A 19,040-nucleotide genomic window follows, 5' to 3' on the forward strand; every position below is an offset into this window, starting at 1 on the left:
CCCTTCCTGCCGCGGCCGCGGGACGCGCCGCCCGCGGGCACGGAGCGCGGCGGCGGCGGCGGGCGGAGCGGGGCGCGCCCGCCCCATGCACCGGAGCCATGGGGGCGGGCAGCCCCGGGGCCCTGGCCGCCGCGCCCCGGCCGGCGCCCAGGCGGGCAAGGTGAGCGCTGCCGCCGCCGCCGCCGCTGCCGTCGGGGCCGGGAGCGGGGCTGGAGCGGGGCCGGTACCGGGACTGGGGCCGGGCCGGGGCCGGGGCCGCTCGCTGCCTCCCGCGCCAGAGGAGTGGATTTTTCCATCCCGGCATTTTCTGGGGCGTTTTGTGCTCGGCGGAGGGAGAGGGGGAAGAATTTCGATTTTTAATTACTACCATTAAAAAAATCAAATTTGCAATTCTTTGGGTGGCCTGATGGATTCCCTGATTGACAGCCGGAATTGACACTCTGGTACCTCTTATCTCGGGCATTTACGGCAATTTCTAATTGCAGGTAGTTTGGGGGGTTTTTCAGCGCCTTGGCTCGCATGGGAACCGAGCGATTACTTCAAGAGGCCCGGGTTAAGTGCAGGCAGGGGGAGAATTCAATCCACATTCAAATTGCTTCATTAAAGAGACGCAGCTTTTGTTGCAAAGGATTTAAATGGCCACTAGAAAGTTCTTATTTATTGTTTTGAGGCGGTTTATATAGGGTGCCCCGCGCTCGCCCGGCGCATGGAGCCGCAGCCTCCCTCTCCCGCTCTCTCCATCAAGGTGATGCCGCCGGAGCCGCTGCCCAAGGGGAGCTCCCGCTGTCTCGATCCGCACTCCCGAGCCATGGTAAGCGGGGCCGGGGCTTGCGGGTTCCAGCCGGGACCCGGCGGGCCGGGAATGCGGGGCCGCACTGGGCCGGGGGCGCCGGGAGCCGGGGGGACCCGCCGGGATCCGCTGGGCCGGGGGCTGTGGGGACGCGTCGGAGCGGGGATTGCGGGGTCCGGCCGGGGCTGTCAGGGGTTTGTGCGAACCGGGCCGGGATGCCGAGGGCCGCGGGGACCCGGCGGGACGCTGCGCTTCGGTGCTGCGGGAACGGCGGGGCCGCGCTGACGGCCCCGCGGCGGCTCTGCCCGCAGTCGCAGCCCGACGGGGAACCTCTGCCGGGAGCCCTGGAGAAAGAGGACGCCCGCTCAGCGCCCAGCACCCCTTCCACGCCGTCCGTCTGCTCCCCGCCATCCTCCTCCTCCTCCACGCCGTCGGCCGGCAAAAACGTCTGCTCCAGCTGCGGGCTGGAGATCCTCGACCGGTACCTGCTGAAGGTGAGCGGGGCGGAGGGCGGCGGGGGCGGCGGGCGGCCCCGGGTGGCCCCGGGTCTCAGCCCCTTCTCTGCCGCAGGTGAACAACCTCATCTGGCACGTCCGGTGCCTGGAGTGCTCCGTGTGCCGCACTTCGCTGCGCCAGCAGCACAGCTGCTACATCAAGAACAAGGAGATCTTCTGCAAGATGGACTACTTCAGGTAGGGACCGGGCCGGGGCCGGGTCGGGGGGCTCAGCCCTCGCCGGCTGCCGCGGGCGAAAACCCGCCGGGCTTCCTGGAGCAGCCGAGTGGGAGACGACCCTCGGGGAACGGGGAGAAAGGAAGGAAGGGAGTTTGGGGTGCAGCTGCACAAGCGCGCAGAGGGTTGCTGCCCTCCGGCCGGGCTGTGCGGGCCACCCCGAGCTCCTGCTCCTCGCGGCTCGGCGGCGGCAGCGCCCGGCGAGGAAACGGGGCTGGAACGGCCTCGCCCCGGCTCCTGCCCGAGGGGACATTGGTGCTGCCAGCCTGCGGTGCCCAGAGGCTTTCGGGGAGCCGCTGCCAGCGCTGTGGGCCCGCAATGGCCGGAGCGGCCGCGGCGGGAGCGCGTTACGGAACGGAAACGAACGAACGGAGCGGCGGCGGCCCCGGGGCTCGCTCGGGACCCGCACACCCGGGGCAGCCGGTCCCGCAGGGAGGATGTTCGGGCTTCGACAGTCTGTCTGTTCTAAACCTTAAACCACGAATTTCCCCCCAATTTGATTAACACGAGGGGACTGAGTATTTTGAGCTCCTCTCGGGGGTTTAACTAAACATTGGAACCCCCGCTCTGACTTTCCCTATCCTACCAGGATGAGGGAATGCTCTCTGACCCGGGTGAACGGGAATGGCGGGCAGGAAATGGGAATGACCCCGGCGGGGCGCGGGGGGCTCGGAGCATCCTCCCGCCGCTCGGAGCTCGGGGCTGCCCCGACGACAGCGGGCAGGGGAGCTCGGGGGACACCACGGAGATTGCTCCGGTGTTTTTTATTAAATGGTCTGCGATTATCCGATTTTCCGCAGCTCAGTCTCTGCGCCCGCCGGGCTCGGTGCGGTGCCGGGAGTGCGGGGCTCGGAGAACCGGGTCAGTCCCGAGCCTGCGGTGCTCTGCGTCCTGCCCTGCGGTGGTTTTTGTTGTTGTTATTACTATTATTATTATTGTTATTATTGCTATTATTTTCAAACCGCAATTTTCGGTGATTTCAGTGAAATTTTCCCTGCTCAACACAGAAAGGCACAAAGGGGTCCCGGGGCCGCGGTGCTGTTTTGGGGCACTTTGAGCTTTTTAATTCATTTATCGCCGTTCTGATGCCGTTGATATTTGTTTTATTTTTGGTTCGTTTTTGAGAGCAGATCTTTCCAAAGGCGGTTTTGAAGTAGCCGGGATCTCGAAATGACCTTCGAGAAAATATGACAAATAATAGTATTAAAATAAATTTGCTTCGCCACCCCCCGTCCGAGAAGCCCCGACCTCCTCCCCGTTGGGAGCAGCCAGGCTCTGCCCGCCGGTACCCGCGGGGCCAAGGGAAATAAAACGAAAATCGCCGAAGCCGCCGCAGGACGCTCCCGGTTCCTGCGGCACCCGTTCGGTGGGTGCGGGGGCTTCCAGTCCGCGCTCCGCACTTGTCTTTTGCAAAAAAAAAAAGGTGGAGATACGGAGAGATTTTTTGTTTTATTTTGGTGAATCTCTGAGCGGTGGCAGCGGCGGCAGCGGCGGCGCTCGGAGCTCGACGGGTGCGGGGCTGCCTCGCTGCCCCCGGCCCCGCGGGGATCGCTGCGGGCCCGGCCAAGCCCGGGCCGGTCCCGGTTCGGCCCCCGGGGGTGTCGGGCGGGGGTCGCTCCCGCCGCCTCCCGCGGCAGAACCCGCCGGGCTGAGGCGCCGCCGTCGGTGCCGATGTGCGGTCGGGAGCCGGCGCGCAGGGCTCCCGATACCCCGGCACATTTCCCTTCTTGTCCATTCTCTCGGCGCCCTCCTGCACCCACCCTGCCCTGGGAGCATCCTGGCTGGCATCTTGCTGACTCCAGCCAGTGGAACCTGGTGCGTTGCACGGGCTAAACCTGATTCTCGGGATGGATTTTGAAAATTTCATTTATTATTTGAGGCAGATTAAATGCGTGGGTTTTTTTAAAAAAGCAAAGCAGAAACCCTATCGTAATGCTGTGGTCCTTGGAGTCGAGGCAGACGGAGGGGGCAGTGGGATGCTCTGCACGGGTCACACGGATGCTCTGTTGCTGCAGTGCTGATTGCTCTGACACCGGGACTGTTGGGGGATGCTGAGGATGCAGGCTGTCAGGCACGGGGCTGTCATGGCACAGCCCCACTGCCCAGGGGAGTGTGATTAGGCCTGCTCTGTCCAAGTGTCCCTTTACTGTCCCCATGAGGGGCTCTGTAGGTGCTGGCTCTGCCATGACACCACAGCCTCGTGTGCATTTTTAAGCAAATGCTGCTGTTTCCTGTGTCTTGTCAAATGATTACATTTGGCATCTAAGGCTCCAGTGCTTCAAGGAGAACCAAATTAAAATTGGAGCTCATTGAAAGGAACACTGTGTTCCCGAGCCATTCAAGGGCTGCTCACAGCCAAGCTCCCACGGCTCCGGTCGAGGCCCAGCATGATCCTGGTGTGATTCCTGCTGTGGGGTGGGCAGTCTGCAGGCTTGTGGCCTTGGGGTCACTGGCCTGGCTGTGGCTCAGGTGGTTTCACCCCTTGCTGTTATGTCCCTCAGGGATGATGCTCCTGCTCGGGCAGTGGTGCAGTGAGGATCTCGCTGAGGCACCACTGCTGTTCTGCTGTGAGATGTGAGCTGCAGCTGGCTGAGGGCTGTGTTAGAGGCTTCCTACAGAGTGCACCCAGGAGGGAACAGGAGTACTTGGAGCTGTGTGTGGCCCTGTGGCTGGGTGCCCTGTGCCCACAGGCAGAGCTGAGGGAGCTGCAGCACCTGGGTACGAGCGGCGTGGGACAGACAGGATGCACCAGGGCATCCTCCCGCCTCTGCTCTTCCCGCACCCCAGATGATGCGGCTGTCCCTGGGGGAGGTGGGATGAGTCTTCCTGGGATGAGTCTCTCTGGGATGAGTCTTTCCTGGTAATGTTGTTGTGAGTTTCCATCTCCCAGAGTTAACCTTTGGGGAGAGCATCTGCTCACCTGACCACAAACCATGCATGAGCCCATGGTTCTGGTAGCGTTCGGTGAAGCTCCAGCTTGTGCCACAGTTCTGGGCTTGGACAAATCCTCTGGCTCTGTGTCTCTTGCTACAGTGTGGCCCTGTCCCCATCCCCATCCCTGTCCCTGCCAGGCAGGTGGCAGGAATCGTGTGGAGCTCCCCTCCTGATGCTCTACTGCCCCGAGCAGATGGGGCTCTTTGGGCTCTTTTTGCCCTGCGAACTCAGTGAGCTAAATCCTGTTGTGTTTGAGCTGTTATTTGCAGTGGTAATGGGTCAGGGCTGATTTCTTGCAGACATTTCTCTCCCTATTCCTGTGTCGCTGGCAGTGGTTGTCTCACAGTGGTGGTCCCTGCAGTGACAGTGTCTGTGGGGTGACAGTGGGTGCTGGTGCTCTGTCTGATCGCTGCAGTGCCGCAGACAGGAGCTGCAGGCACAGCGTCAGTGCTGGCTGGTGCCGCAGGCTGTGCATTCCCTGTGCCCCTGGTGCTGCTGAGCCTCAGCCTCCCTCCAGGTCCTGCTCATGCCTTGGCTCTGCAGGGACAGTGGCATCTGCAGGGACAGTGGCATCATCCTCTGCCTGTGCTGCTGCCATGGCCGTACGAGCCCCAGCGCCTTTCAGCAAACCCTGTCTGGCCCCGCTGCCAACCTGCGGGTCCTGCCTGGGTGCCTCCCCCCGATCCCAGCTGATGTGTGATGGGGATGTGTGACCTCTGCGTGGTGCCTGGTGCCTCAGTTTCCCCTGGCTGAGCTGTGCTCCCCCAGCTGGGCTGGGATTCGAGCGGGGAGCGGCGATCACCACGTGCCATTAGCTCCGTACGCCTGCCCCTCGCCTGATACTGTTCAGCAAGTACGATTGTTTACATAGCACATTGTTCAAAGTAATTCAATTTACAGGAATGATCTTTATTTCTAAATAAAAAAATTAATACAGTTCTTTTGTTTGTGCGTTTATATAAACGAGCTGGCACAAAGTCAGTTTACAATGTTCCCATCTGAAGTAAATTAGTGAAGTCTCTTAGCTAAGTCTCTGTATAATTTCAGCACAGAAATGTCCTCTTTTTTTCCTCCTTTTTGGTCAGCTATGGTCAGGCTGAAAAATTTAGACCCTTCTTTTCCTCCCAAATAGTTTAGCTATTAGTAATCCCAGCACAAGATAATATTTCCCCATCTTGCTGGGCCCATGGTGGGCAGCAGTTCCTCGGTGTGGGGTCGGGCACGGGCAGCACGCTGGCCCTGCTGGCCTGGGCTCTATCTCTGCCTGTCTGCAGAGCCTGGGGCTGCTCTGGCCACTGAACCCAAGGGTTTGTGCTGCAGGGTCTCTGCTGTTGCTTGCTGTGGTAGCTCCTTGTTGGTGTTCTGTGCCTGCACTGAGATGCTGGAGCTGCTCGGGCAGGGCTGCCAGTATTGAGGTGAGGGGCTGGCAGAGCCCTCGGGAGCTTGAGGTGGCAGTGGCAGTGCTGGGGCTGTGTGATTGTGACTGTGACTGTGTTTGAGCCAGTACCACCTCTGGGGTGGCAGAGGAGATGCTGCCTTCTGATGCTCTTGCTGCTGCTCATTGCATTTATTATTTTACGCAGCAGTAATACTGAAATGCAGATATCAAATTAAGGCCATGCCTGGCACCTCATGTCAGACACTGACCTGGGGTTCAGGGCCATGGGGGCCACATCTGCTGCTCACCATGAATCACCTGCCCTTGACCATCGTCATCCTGACAGGAATGGGGGTTTTCACACAATCTCCTGTTGAGGGGATCCTGGCTGTCTTGTTGCCTCTTCACTGCGCTGAGCTACCTTCCAGCACAACTCACTCTAGCACAGTCATCATCCTCTCACAGTGAGGAGACCTCCTCCACGGGGGAAAAAGCAGATGTGTGCGCCTGTACGTGTGAGGAGAACACACATGGTTTGATTTATGGCAGCGGGAGAGAAGCAGCTCTGACACAGTTTCCATCCGAGTGTCACACTGGCTGTTATCAAAATAAAAAACCCACGGGCTTGGACGCTGATTCACGGCGCTGCGTCACCTCAGCCCCGATGGCCGCAGGGCTGCCATGAGTTACACCCAGAGCTGCCGTGCCACGGCAGAGGCACCGCTGGGGCGGCTCCCGAGCATCTCTGCACGGCGGGGCTGCGGCGATCGGGGAGGGCAACGGGGCCAGCAGCACCTGCACCCGGCATGGAGCTGCCTGATCCCCCTGCCTGATCCCCCTGCCTGCCCTCCCCTGCCTGATCCCCCTGCCTGATCCCCCTGCCTGCCCTCCCCTGCCTGCCCTCACCCGTCTCCTCTCTCCGCAGCCGCTTCGGTACCAAGTGCGCTCGCTGTGGCAGGCAGATCTACGCCAGCGACTGGGTGCGGCGGGCGCGGGGCAATGCTTATCACCTGGCGTGCTTCGCCTGCTTCTCCTGCAAGCGGCAGCTCTCCACCGGGGAGGAGTTCGGCCTGGTGGAGGAGAAGGTGCTGTGCCGGATCCACTACGACACCATGATAGAGAACCTCAAGCGAGCGGCAGAGAACGGTACGGTGCGCCGCGGGCACGGAACTGACCCGTAGCACAGGGGCTGGGGTCGGTTCTATCGCTGCCAAAAAGGGGTGATGGGTGGCTCTGGGGGGCTTAAGCACAAGGCTGTGGGCTGGCAGAGGGGTCGTGGGGTGGCCAATGTGCTGGCAGCACCGGTGGCTCGTGGCAGACCTGTGTGCTGTGGGCAATGCCAGGGACAGTCCCTGGTCCTGCACAGCCTGGAGTGCAGAGGGTGAGGAAGCTGCTGGGATTTTGAGGCTGTGAGTCATAAATGTAGAAAGTGGGATTGGTGGTTCGACAAAACCTTCCCATCATTTTCCACCTGCCCTGCCTATCTGGGGCTGTGGCACTCCCAGGTGACAGTGCTGTGCCATGGCCAGTCTCTGCTGTCCCAGTCGAGCTGGTGACACCGAGGTCACACAGCACTGCAGCTCCTGTCCCCTCTCTACCCTCCTGCAGGCAGTGCCCAGAAAGGTGCTCACAAGAACAAGTTTGTGGGTTTAGTGGTGCACAGGGATGCCAGGCAGTGCCAGGACCTGTCCTGTGGTGGAAAGGACTTCAGCACATGGTGTGCACAGAGAGTGACACCCCATGTCCCAGCCCATGCATGTGGAAACCATTAACAACCTGACAGAAAAAGAATGTTTCTGTTTACTGTGTTTGAGTAAGAGGACGAAAGCAGAGTGCCCAGTTGGGCTGGGAGGGTCCTGGCTCGGGCTGTGGCTCGCAGTGTGTTGGTCCATATGGTCAGATGCTGTGGGGGTGTGGGGGGGTGATGGGCAGCAAGGATGGAGGGGGAGAAGCCACGTGTCCTGGGGGAGCAGATTGGTGTGAGGACAGCAGGATCTGGCAGCAGGGAGTCCTGCAGAGCTGTTGTCCCAGCTGAGGGCTGGGATGGTGTGTTTGCTGCTGCTGCTCAGAACAACCTCCTGGTGTGGGCTGAGCACCAGCGTTGGGCACTGCTGGGGTGCCTGGTGAGCATCAGGTGTCACTACCTGTATCCAAGGGGTTTGGAGAAGGGGGTGGGATCACTTTGGAGAGCTGTAGTTGCTGTGGAGTTGGAGGGCCACACTCCCTCCTGCAGTAATTACCCAGCAATTTCTTCTGCACATGAGGTTTTACATACAAGAAAAATAAACAGATGTTGCTGAAGTCAGAGTCCCATTCATCATCCGAAAAGAACAAGTCAAACTATATGAGAAAGTCCTTCAACTCAAGCCAAGACAATCACAGCCTGGTCCAGCTCGTGGAGCGATCCCCGGGCTGTGCAGGCGCATCCTGGGAGCGGGGCGAGCGCCAGCCCTGCTCAGCTGCCCTCCCTCCACCCCCAGCCACCCCTCAGTGCTGCCTCTCCCACACTGCCAGGAGCAGCCAGGCCTGCCACGGGCTGCAGCAGGGCCCTGGCCAGGAGTGAGGCTCTGGACACCCTCTCTGGAGGCTGCACAGCAGCGTGGGCACAGCTGGGCTGGCCCTGACACTGCTGGGCAAGGGGGAGCTCAGTGTCCCCCTGGAATGTCCCCCTTAGTGTGGCTGCTGCTCAGGGCATGGACACCCCAAGGTCATGGGGACAGTGCTGCTCCTGCTGCTGCTCTGGGACCCTGGAGGAAGAGAAGGTCAAGGTGCTGGGACAATTTGGGGGTGGGGAAAGGATCAAAGAGCCCACTGAAATGCTCTGAGCAAATGAAAGGACTGATGGAGGCAGTGCCCATGAGGGAAAACAGGGTCACAGGGAGCAGCAAGGGGCAGTAGTGATGGATGTTGGTGAGCCTGGCAGAGACAGGGCTCCTTCTGAGCCTGTCCCTGGAGAATGTGGCCAAGTGGTGACTGTGATCAGGGCCAGAGGGACATCAGTGCTTGCCCTCACACACCACCTTGACCCTCCTCCTGCTGCTGTCTCACCTTATTCCCTGGGGCTTCCACTGCTTGCTGCATTTGTCTTAATTCCACAGTAAACTCTTGGGGAATGGTTTCTCCTCCCCTTTGTGTGGAGGCGCTCAGCAGCCCAGGGCAGCTCCTGAGTGGCACTGCTGGCTCCACTCTTTCTGCTCCCACTGCAGCTCTGGGTGTCCCAGGCTGTGATGCCACCAGGTGTAGTGTCCCCCAGACGAGATGCTGCTGCAAGTTGTGGGCGTTCCTGAGCTGGGGCTCGCAGGGTTCCTGAGCTGGGTTCACAGGGTTTTTGACCTGAGGCTCACAGGGTTTTCTCCTGCAGGCAATGGGATCACGCTGGAGGGCGCGGTGCCCTCGGAGCAGGACAGCCAGCCGAAGCCAGCCAAGAGAGCCCGCACCTCCTTCACGGCCGAGCAGCTGCAGGTGGGGCAGGAGGGCCAGGGGGGCTGGAGGGGCCGTGACTGCCCATCCTCACCCCGAGCCCCCCTCTCCTCTCCCCTCTCTCCACAGGTCATGCAGGCACAGTTTGCTCAGGACAACAACCCCGACGCACAAACGCTTCAGAAGCTGGCGGACATGACGGGGCTGAGCCGGAGAGTCATTCAGGTGAGGGCAGGGACGAGCAGGGGTGGCCACCATCAGCCCAGCAGGGCAGAGAGGGACACCCGGGGCTGGCACCAGGCGGGGCTCAGCGCCCCGAGGCTCCTCACCCGGCCCTGCAGCACCCACAGCTCCTTCCTGCCTCCCCTGCCAGCGGCTCCTCTGCTCCTGCAGCGATGCCAGCACTGCTCTTTCTCTGTCTCACTCGTGGCTTTTCTGTTTGTTTTTTTCCCTCTTCGGATGCGATGAATCAAAACCCCAACAGCCCCAGCCATTCACAATAAATCACAGGGTGGGAAAGCTGCGCTCAGCACAAGGTCCTGGAGCTCTGTGCTCTGTCCCAGCCGCTGACAGGAGTGCGGGAGCTGCCACGAGCAGGCAAAGCTCACCAGTGCCAGCAGCCACTGGCACTGAGAAGTTTAAAGGAGAAATGGTTTTGCAGCCCTAGGGGACACAGTGGCAGGGAAGTCCCCATGCCTGACCTGGGAGGGGAGGGTGAGTGGTGCCACAGGGACTGAGAAATGTCCCCTCTGCAACTCCCAGCTCACAGACAGCCCAGCTTTGCCTCTTGGTGATATTTGTATTCATCACTTCTACGTTCTGCTCACATACTTTCTGCATACAATAAAAACACGAATGATTAAAATAAATCTGGAGCTTTCATCCAAGATTGTTTTGCCAATGACACATTTAAATTTTGTGCGTGAAAATCTGGCTTGAGCCTCTGTTGTACAGATTCTTCATTTAGCTAAAGATCAAGCAGGCTGCACACCGGGTGATTTTTTTTATGTGGATATTTTTTAAAGGAGCTTTGAACAGGAAACAATTTGTCAAACGCTTATGACTGTTTCCTTCTCTGTGGTCCAGTGTACTCTGCCTTGGAGAGCTGATCTTCACTCAGTCTTGGAGAAGGTTTTTACTCCCAGATATCTTTCAAAAATTAAAGCACGAGAAACAGATCACCTCTTTAGTATAAAACCCCCTTCCATACATGTTTTAACTCCAAGATGTAATTCTCTAACTATTCCTTTTATTAGAAGCAGTGAGATATGATCAGAGATCTCATACCTGCTGCTCACACATGGCTGTATTCCACCACAGTACCCTCCTTTCTCAGCTTTAATGTTCTGCTGACGGGGTTTTTGAGTATGATAAATCATTCTTGAAGTCACAACTTATCCTAGTTTAAGCTTCTACTCGTTTTTGTCTCCTCTTGTTTCTCTCTTTGCCAATGCTCAATTGTCCCAACTGATCTGAGCTGTGCTTTTAGGCTGGGTGAGCTGGGATTGCTGATTAAATAAGACCTTGAAAAGAGCTCCCATCATTTGCAGGGAAGCTGTGCAGGGACAAAGCTTTACATAAACAGCTTCACTCTTGCTCTGGTGAGTGCAAAACAAACCTGTGGAAGCCGGTGAGGTGCTGATTTCTGTATTTAATTCCTTTTGTAAATTCTTCCAAGAAACGCCCATCCAAGGACCCTGGTGAAGGACCACATTTTAACCCAATTGTCTCCCAGCTGTCACAGCGTTCGCTGCTTTCCTTTCAGGTTTGGTTTCAAAACTGCAGAGCCCGCCATAAAAAACACACCCCGCAGCACACGGTGCCGCCCTCGGGAGCGCCCCCGTCCCGCATCCCCTCCTCGCTGGCCGATGACATCCACTACTCGCCCTTCAGCAGCCCGGAGCGGGCCCGCATGGTCACTCTGCACGGATACATCGAAAGTAAGGGCAGGGCTGGGGCTGCGACAGGCGGTGACAAAACCCTGCGGGTGCGGGATGCTGCCTGTGCTGCTCCTCCTCCTGTCTGATGCGCTTTGCCCTTGGGATTAACGCGTGCCCAGGAAAGTCGGTGCTGGGTTTGACCTGGCTGCCCCTCCTGTGCTCTCTGTGCCAGGAGAGCAGTGTGAGTGTGCTCTGTGAGGCTCCTTCCTGCTCAGGACAGCTGAGTTGCTTTAGCTGGCAGCTCCTGGTGCCAGTGAATGATCTGTGAGTGCTGGGCAGCTTTGGTCACTCCTGGACGGAGGTTTTGGCTCTGTGGCTCTTGTGAGGTTTCTCCCTTCTGTTGCCCGTGAGGGCTCTGGCTGTGCCAGAGCTGTTGGGCACTTCCTGCTCCCCCGTGTCCTGATGGAAATCTGGGATGCAGGATGCTGTGCAGTTTGCAGTAACTGGATGGAGCCACATCCCACAGCTGGATGGAGGGCTGTGTTGTTGGCAGCAACAGAGGCTGAAGCCCCTTCTCATCCACAGGTCAGGTACAGTGTGGACAAGTGCACTGTAGACTTCCCTACACTGCTCCACCAGTGCACCTCAAAGCAGACATGGAAGGACCACTATCTAATAGGGGTGAGAAGGTAAATGTTAGTCCTGTTTTTGGCTTGGGGGTCAACCCACTGCTGTAGCAAAGATTTGTGTGTAACATCATTGCCACCACCCTCCTGTCAGCATCACTGCTTCTCCATGACTCTGGCAGCTGCCACCCACCCACCCATGTGTCATCCCTTAGTTCTGGGGGCCCTAAGGTTGATGTATTGGTCAAAATGGTATCACTGTGTTTTTCACTGGACACCCCTCTCTGGAACTCTGTGCCTGCATCCACTGAGAGCTCTCACATCCTCCTGCCTCAACCCTCCCTGGCTTCCCCTTCCCGGTCCCTGAGCTCTGTCCTGCCCCGTTCCTCACGTGTGAACAGAAACTGGCTGCTAGCAACAGGGCAGGGGGCACCTCCAGCATGTGCTGACTTCCCAGTTTTCCACGAGTTAACAAAAAAGATTCATTTCTTGCGGATTGCAGTATTGCTTCAAAATAATAACAACGGGCTGTTACAATATCTGAAGTGGGAATGTTATTTCACAATGTCTGGCCAGGAGACAATAGTGGATGTTGATATTTTTCTGTTCAGCTCTTACAATATCTGTTCTAACACACATCTCATTGGGGACAAGACTTGAAAACATGCTTAGGTTTGGAAGATTTTATTTAGGACCCTAGTTTCAGTGACTTCCTTTTGAGGAACACTGAGCCTTTGGCAACTCTGAGTGATTTTAACTTTTGTCTTTACTATTAGAAGTTCTCAGCACCTCTCTTTTCGGATCTCTCTCATTGTGGTAGCAGCAGGTCATTGAGCTCTGTCTCAATTGGCAGAAGCAGAGGCATAGCAAAGATACTTTTTCAGTATAAATGTTACCATTTTGTTATATCTGCCCAGCAAGCTGCAGAGTTTTCAGAAAATATTATATGCTCCTGGTGCTGTTGTTAGAGAGGCTTCACTGCAGCAAGCAGCTCCTGATTTAAATGCAATTACTGGCTCACAGCTGTTGCAGAACAGGGTTCTCAGGACACGGAGCTGCCCCCCAACCAGCTCTTTTTCTAAACAATCACTTGCGTGTTAAATTCCTGGAAACTGAAGTAGTTTTTTTTTTTCCTCACATCCAAAAATTTTTAAAGCAGAGATAGCTGAGGTCCTGGGAAAACACATTTAACGTCTGAGTGTGTGTTTCCCTCTGTGTGTGGGGCACCCCATTCTCCTCTCAGGAGCCCAGTGCAGTGGCTGGTGAGATCTGAGCAGTGACCTGCAGGAGGGAAGGGGCTGCACTGCAGTGCTGGAGGGGAGCCTGTGCTGATCAGCGAGTGAGCTGGGCACTCAGCACTGCTGGTCATGCTTTGTCTTTCCTGGTACTGCTGTATCACAGGACAGATGAGTGAGCTGCTGGTTTTGGGTGCAGCCAGGTTTTGGTTTCACAGCCCAAGGTGTGGTGCCCCTCTGCCACAGTCACCTCCCCCCTGGGCTCCTTCCCTGGCAGGGCTGGCAGCTCCTGGGCACAGAGCTCATGCACAGAGGGGTTTCCTGTGTCTGTGCTGCCATGCCAGGCTCTGTGCTGACGCTCCCGTTTTCCCCCCAGGTGATCCTCTTCCAGTACTGACGGCTCGGACGGTTCCTGGGCTGCCCACGCCCTGCCAGCAGCGCTGCCCCGAGCTGTGACCCAGCGCCAGCCCCGCAGCTGCCCCAGCCCGGCCGCAGGCTCAGCCCAGCTCTCTGATCTCCCGTTGAGCAGCTCCCGCTCCTCCAGCGACACTCTGTGTATGTGTGTGTTGAGTGCACAGTTACATTTTACACTTGTTTCTTGTGGACTTGTAGAATGACCGTGAGTCTCTCCAAGGCAGTGCCAGACACAGAACTGGTGACTCTACTGTGCTTGCAAGTCTTGCTCCCAAACCCGTGGGAATATGAACAACCCAGGACACGCTGAGTCTCAGGGGGCTCGATGATCCCCTCTGAACACAAAGGAAGGAGGAATTCATGTGGTTTGGCCTGATTCTCTTTTTGCACCAGTTGAAGCAGTTCCTGGACATCCCTCCTTCTTTCCACTCGCATGTGTGAAATCTGAAATTGGCTTTTTTGGCTCAGCAACTCGATATATAGACAGACCTTCCTGAGCCAAACTCGCAGGTAGCTGAGACTCCACTGAGTGGAAAACATGATGCCAGCTGGAAATAGGCAGTTTTTCTTCCTCCTCAAAGTGCTTTAGAATCACATGTCCTTTGATCACTCAAAGGTAAGTAAATCTTAGTGTTTTTCCCCCCGTTTTATAGGAGGGGAAGCAGAGATATCCTAAACTGAGAGGAACCATGAGGGTTGGTGGCAGAGCCAGGTTTAGCACCCTGAAGTTTTTGATTGCTGACTTGTTCTTAGAACACTGAATATCTCTCTCCTCTCACAGCCATCTGCCAAATCTTTTTTTTTTTTTTTTTTTTTTTTTTTTAAGTTTTTTTAAAGTTTTTTGCTCTCGTTCTTTATTAACAAGCTACTTTATTTCCTTGGAGTCATATTGGATCACAAATGGGTGATTTCAGAATGTACCTACAGAAAACTCTCAGACAATCCATACTCTGGGACTGGGAAATGCTCAATGGAAGGTGGCCATAAAGGTGTAGAAATGTTCTGCCCTGCTGTGGACTCAAGTTCAGTCAGTGGAAAGAGTTGGGTAGAAACTGTAGAACCAGTTAAAAAGGTGAAAGCCACAATAAGGCCAGCAGGAACCATCTCTAGCCAAGTGGACAGCAAGGGGATGGCATCATCCTTTGTCTGGCAGCATCACTCTGGTCCCCTCTGCCCTCCTGCTCTCCCTTGCTGGGGGATGGCTGTCAGTCCTGCCAGGCCCTGGGATGAGGGTGCATCCCAGGAGAACAGCTGGGCTCACTGCAACAGCAAAGGAAGTGCTCAGCAGTCTGGCCCCAAGTCAGGAAAAGGACTCCAAAGTGATCTTTCATTGATGGTAATAACGAAAAGTAAACAAGTGACCTCTGCCAGCCCTTCTCAGTTTGCACCGAGCCAAGAGCAGGTCTGTAACAAAACCTCTCTCCACAAGCCCTGCTGTGAAGTGTCTGTGAGGCTGCTCCTCCAAGAATGTGAAGCCTACCCTGAGCCACAGCTAGTGAGGGATGTGACTGAACCGTGCCCGAGGAGCAGGAGATGGGAATCATCTGTTACATCACTTGGTTTTAATTGGAACTGTAGATCCACGTGTTTTCCCCTCTGGGAGATCCTGGATCAATCTGTGGCATGGGCTGGGTGGGCAACCATCCCACTGCCCTGGCCAGCCCATACTGCACACGTGGGGAGCCTCTCCTGCCGTGTCCCTGAGCTCTGTGTGACACCAGCAGCCAGGCACGTGGCTCCAGCTGAACCACAGGAACGCTCCAGGAGTGGCTTGGGGACATCTGCTGAGGTGGCCACTGAGATCTCTTGGTTTGAGAAGTAACTGAGTACAAGCACACATTGATATTGGTTGGAAGAAATCCACACATGCACACACTCTCTGTGTGTGCATGTTAAAGGGTGATGGTACTACCTCTGACAGTTGGGCCAGTACTGACAAACTGCAGCCAGCAGCTCTATTCCCAACTCAAGGTGACCTTAGAAAGGAGAGAGGGGAATTAAGTCCACAAAACATTATTATCACCTCCTGATGTGTGAGTGACCATTTCCAGAGTGTGAGCAGAGACAAGGTGCTCCCACATGCCTGACCTGACTGGAACCACCTCTCAGAGGTGTCCCTTGGGGAGGGGACAGTCACCTTGCTCTGGGTGCAGCAGGTGCAGCTGTTTCTGAGGATGAGCAATGAGGAAGGAAGGGTGTTCCCTTGGCTGGCTGTTGGTGAGTGTTTGTCATCACAGGTTGAGGTGGTTGCTGTGTCCATGTGCCAGCCTTGAGATGCTCGTGGGGGCTGGGGGGTCACCAGGGCCTGACTTTGTTCTCCATTTGTGCTTGCACATCCTACTGACCATTTAGCTGTGGAATTAGTGTCATAAAGGAATGGGCAGTTATTCCATTTGACACTGAAGGAGAGACTTCAGGCTCTAACTTTCCCTGACATCCCCCAGTCTCTGAGACTGCCACAACTGCTCTGTTGAGGGAGAAAAGCACTTGATGTGTTTCTCCCTTCTGTCTTGGCAATGCAACGAAAGGGAAACTATGAAATATATATCTGCTAAATACCAACTTGATCAGATAAAACCCCACTTGTGCAATGTCCTGGATATCCAAGGGTTGGTACCCACCACAGCAGGGGCTGAGGGAATGTAGGTGCTCCTCTCCAGGGATGTGGGCTCACCACAGACTGTGCTCGGGGCACTTCCCCCCATAAGTAGCCAGGAGCAGCTTTGCTAATTCAGAAATCAGGCTCTGTTTATATTAAGCCCAAATTGTTTGCAAAAACTGGAAGCAATTCAGCTTGTGCAGTTTTAGAGCTAATTATGTGTATGGAAAATACTCAACTGTACCAAGAATGTAAGAAATCTTCTAATTTATTCAATACATTGTTTCACAACATATTTCACACTGACTGTTGCCACTGAACCAAACCTTATCTCAGGTCATTTGCATTCATCTCCTGTTTGTGGATTAAAAAAAAAAATTAAAGTCATTCTCATTTTCTTAGTTTATTCAGTAATTGCCAGATGGGTTCTGGTGCAGCAATGCAGACTCCACGCACTAAACTTTTCCAGTTGCTATTTACAAACCCTTTTGCAGACAGAATCCACTGAGGACAGCCAGTGAAAGGCTCTTCACTGCAGGTTAATAAGGAGACTAACAGAGCTCAGCTCTGGAAGTGGGATGGTTTCAGGTTTTATCACCAGTGATTTTTTTCTGGCTCATGCTGGTTAACCCAATGCTGAAGGTGCTTACAGAACTCACTCGTTGGGGCAGGGAGTGGGAACCAATCCTGCACTACTATCAGTGATTTATCTGTAGGATGCCAACTAAACACCAGTTTTATTTCATCTGCCAATCATTTTGTTGTAGCATGTTGCAATTCTGCATGTCTTGGCTACAATGGTTAAAAATTTTTTCTCTGAATGAGTGGACAGTCAAGACTAATATTTATTTTAAAAAAGTAAAACAAAATTGTAAGCACTTTTTGTAAAACCAATGTCTGTTTTGTTACATACTTTTAATGTTGTGCTTTGTAAATGTCTTATTTGTGTAATAAATAAAGTTAATGCAAGTAGAAGTGCTGGCACTTACATCCAGAAAATGATGTAATTCCATTTTATTTTATTTTTAAATACTTTCTGGCTTACTAATCAAGCAGCAACCCACCCAGTTTTCCTCTTTTATTATTTTGTTAAACTCTGGCTTCAGGAGAGTTCAACAAACGTTCGTAGTAAATGGATATAATTTCCTAGTTAGCAAACCCGTCATTAAAGAATACCTCTGGTGTACATTATTACAATGATCAATCAATATCAAAGTACTGAGCAAAAAGAGAGGAAAGGAATTCACCAGGACAGCTAACTAAAATCTGGGAAAATAATGTTGATTAAGATGGATTTGAATGACTTCAACACCGAATCTGAGGCACTCTTTTTAACAAATTGTTTTCAGGCTTAATAATGTTTATACATACTACACTGCACACCTCTCAGGAATATTATTGTGAGTACAGTCAGCTTTTTTGCCGTGGCTTTTGCTCAGCATGACTGATTAAATGATTATTTCCATTTTTCTTTGAGCTGACAAAGATGACAGGAAGATTATATTCCTGTCGAGGGAAAGGGTGAGACGAATCCAGGAGGACAAATGGCATTTATTGTGAGTCAGACTGCCTGCTTTGCTGGGATATTGTCAGGAGAAGCTGTGTGCTGGCTTTGGTTTGTGCTCGATGGGGATGTCCCAGGCTCTCCGGCAGCTCCGGAGGATCCACTCGTGCTCATCATTGTCTGAAAGGGAGAGAAAAAAAACTTCAATATCCCCCTGGCAGATCTGCTCTTGCATCCCTGGGGTCCAGCTCAAACAAGCCATTTTTACTTTGGAATATAAATCCATTTTTTAGCCGTTGGTATCTCTTAGAACACTTTTTTTTTTTGTTTGTTTGTTTAAAAGATTTGTGCTGTTGTGTGGGAATTTGTTAAGGCAGGAGCTACTGGGTGCATGGCAAGGATTGATTATTCATCTGTTTGATAAGCTTAGCTTGGGTTAACCAAGATTACATGTATAGATTTTAAATTTTGCCTTTTTGAGCAAAATATGCAGGGGAAATGTTGAAACTGTTACAAATTAAGATAGGCATTTTTAAAATATTCTACCTGTGTTGCTTGTCATTTTATAAAATGTGAAGCTAAAGAAAAATGTACAGTAAAATGCCAGGTTCTTGTCTTACAGCTTTTCTTTCCATGCTGTTTTTGAGATGAATGTTGTGGCAGGTATTGATAAGCTGATGCAGTGGCTGAGAGATATTTTAGACCAACTCCTGTGTCCCTTGTTAGTATTCATGTCTGTCGTATTTATTCTGAGAGCATAATGACAGTGTGGAAAGAAAATAAAAGCAAAGACAATATAGGAAAAAACAACTGACCAGCAAAGTTTGAATAGTAATTTTCTGCATGATTTACAAAAAAATAGCTTAGTGAATGTTAAGCTGTGGCTTCTTAATTTCAGGGATTTAAATAGTCTTGTCTCCAAAAACTGTTCTGCAGCCTTTTCCTTTGTGTTTGTGTAGAAGGAAAGAAATTTGTGTAGTAAACCAGGAAAAACAAACTTCAAAAAGCTTTGGGGAAAAAAAAATCGAAGTATTATTTACAACAATACCTGCATTTATTTTTATATAAATGAACTATATTCGAGCTGCTTCTTGTGTTTACCACTGTCTTAACAGATTCATATTAGCTGCTTGTGACGTTGCAAAAATCTTAATTTTGAGGGTTTGTGGCAGCCCTTGTTATGTACAAGAGCAGATGATTGGGAGGAGGATGGAGCTGAGGGGTGTGTGACCATTTATTCACCCTGCTGAGCACCCTGCTTAGGCAGGTCAAAAAAAAATAAAAAAGGAAAAAGAAGCATGTTGCTTCTTTAGGAGTCAAATTTTCATGGAGACCTTTTCATTGTGGAGTTGTACCTTTATGTTAAAGCACAGAGGAGCATTTGAAATGCAAAGGGTAGAAAGATCCTGGGAGTGAAGTGTGAAGCTAAGAAGTTCCCAGAGAGGTATGTGACAGATTCTGATGCACAAGTTGTCAAGCTTGGGGTTTAATCCTCTTGACTGTGGTGGCTTGTGAGTCAAGCTTTGTAT

The 19,040-nt window shown here is 53.6% G+C and overlaps 2 protein-coding genes across 9 annotated transcripts in view; one reads left to right on the plus strand and one right to left on the minus strand.

The window, feature by feature from the left end:
• LHX6 (LIM homeobox 6) lies at positions 1 to 16,390 on the plus strand. 8 transcript variants are annotated; one of them, XM_079324521.1, is made up of 10 exons: positions 1 to 160; positions 671 to 811; positions 1,102 to 1,284; positions 1,361 to 1,482; positions 6,759 to 6,979; positions 9,195 to 9,295; positions 9,383 to 9,478; positions 11,019 to 11,193; positions 11,719 to 11,822; positions 13,371 to 16,390. In XM_079324521.1, exons 1-10 carry the CDS (start codon positions 86 to 88, stop codon positions 13,389 to 13,391), a joined length of 1,239 nt encoding a protein of 412 aa, XP_079180647.1. In that variant the 5' UTR covers positions 1 to 85; the 3' UTR covers positions 13,392 to 16,390. The 8 variants fall into 8 exon arrangements, with proteins under 8 accessions (XP_079180647.1, XP_079180648.1, XP_079180651.1 ...); XM_079324522.1 differs by having other exon boundaries at positions 8 to 160; positions 746 to 811; XM_079324525.1 differs by having other exon boundaries at positions 23 to 160; positions 684 to 811.
• Positions 14,235 to 19,040, minus strand: part of MORN5 (MORN repeat containing 5) — a 16,436-nt gene continuing 11,630 nt past the window's right edge. Inside the window, exon 5 of the mRNA XM_079324534.1 lies at positions 14,235 to 17,691. Within this exon, the coding sequence (XP_079180660.1) occupies positions 17,597 to 17,691 (95 nt within the window). The 3' untranslated portion in view covers positions 14,235 to 17,596. The remainder of the gene's footprint in view (positions 17,692 to 19,040) is intronic.

The sequence above is a fragment of the Erithacus rubecula genome, assembly GCF_903797595.1.
Source record: "Erithacus rubecula genome assembly, chromosome: 21".
In the NCBI taxonomy this organism is placed as follows: Eukaryota; Metazoa; Chordata; class Aves; order Passeriformes; family Muscicapidae; genus Erithacus; species Erithacus rubecula.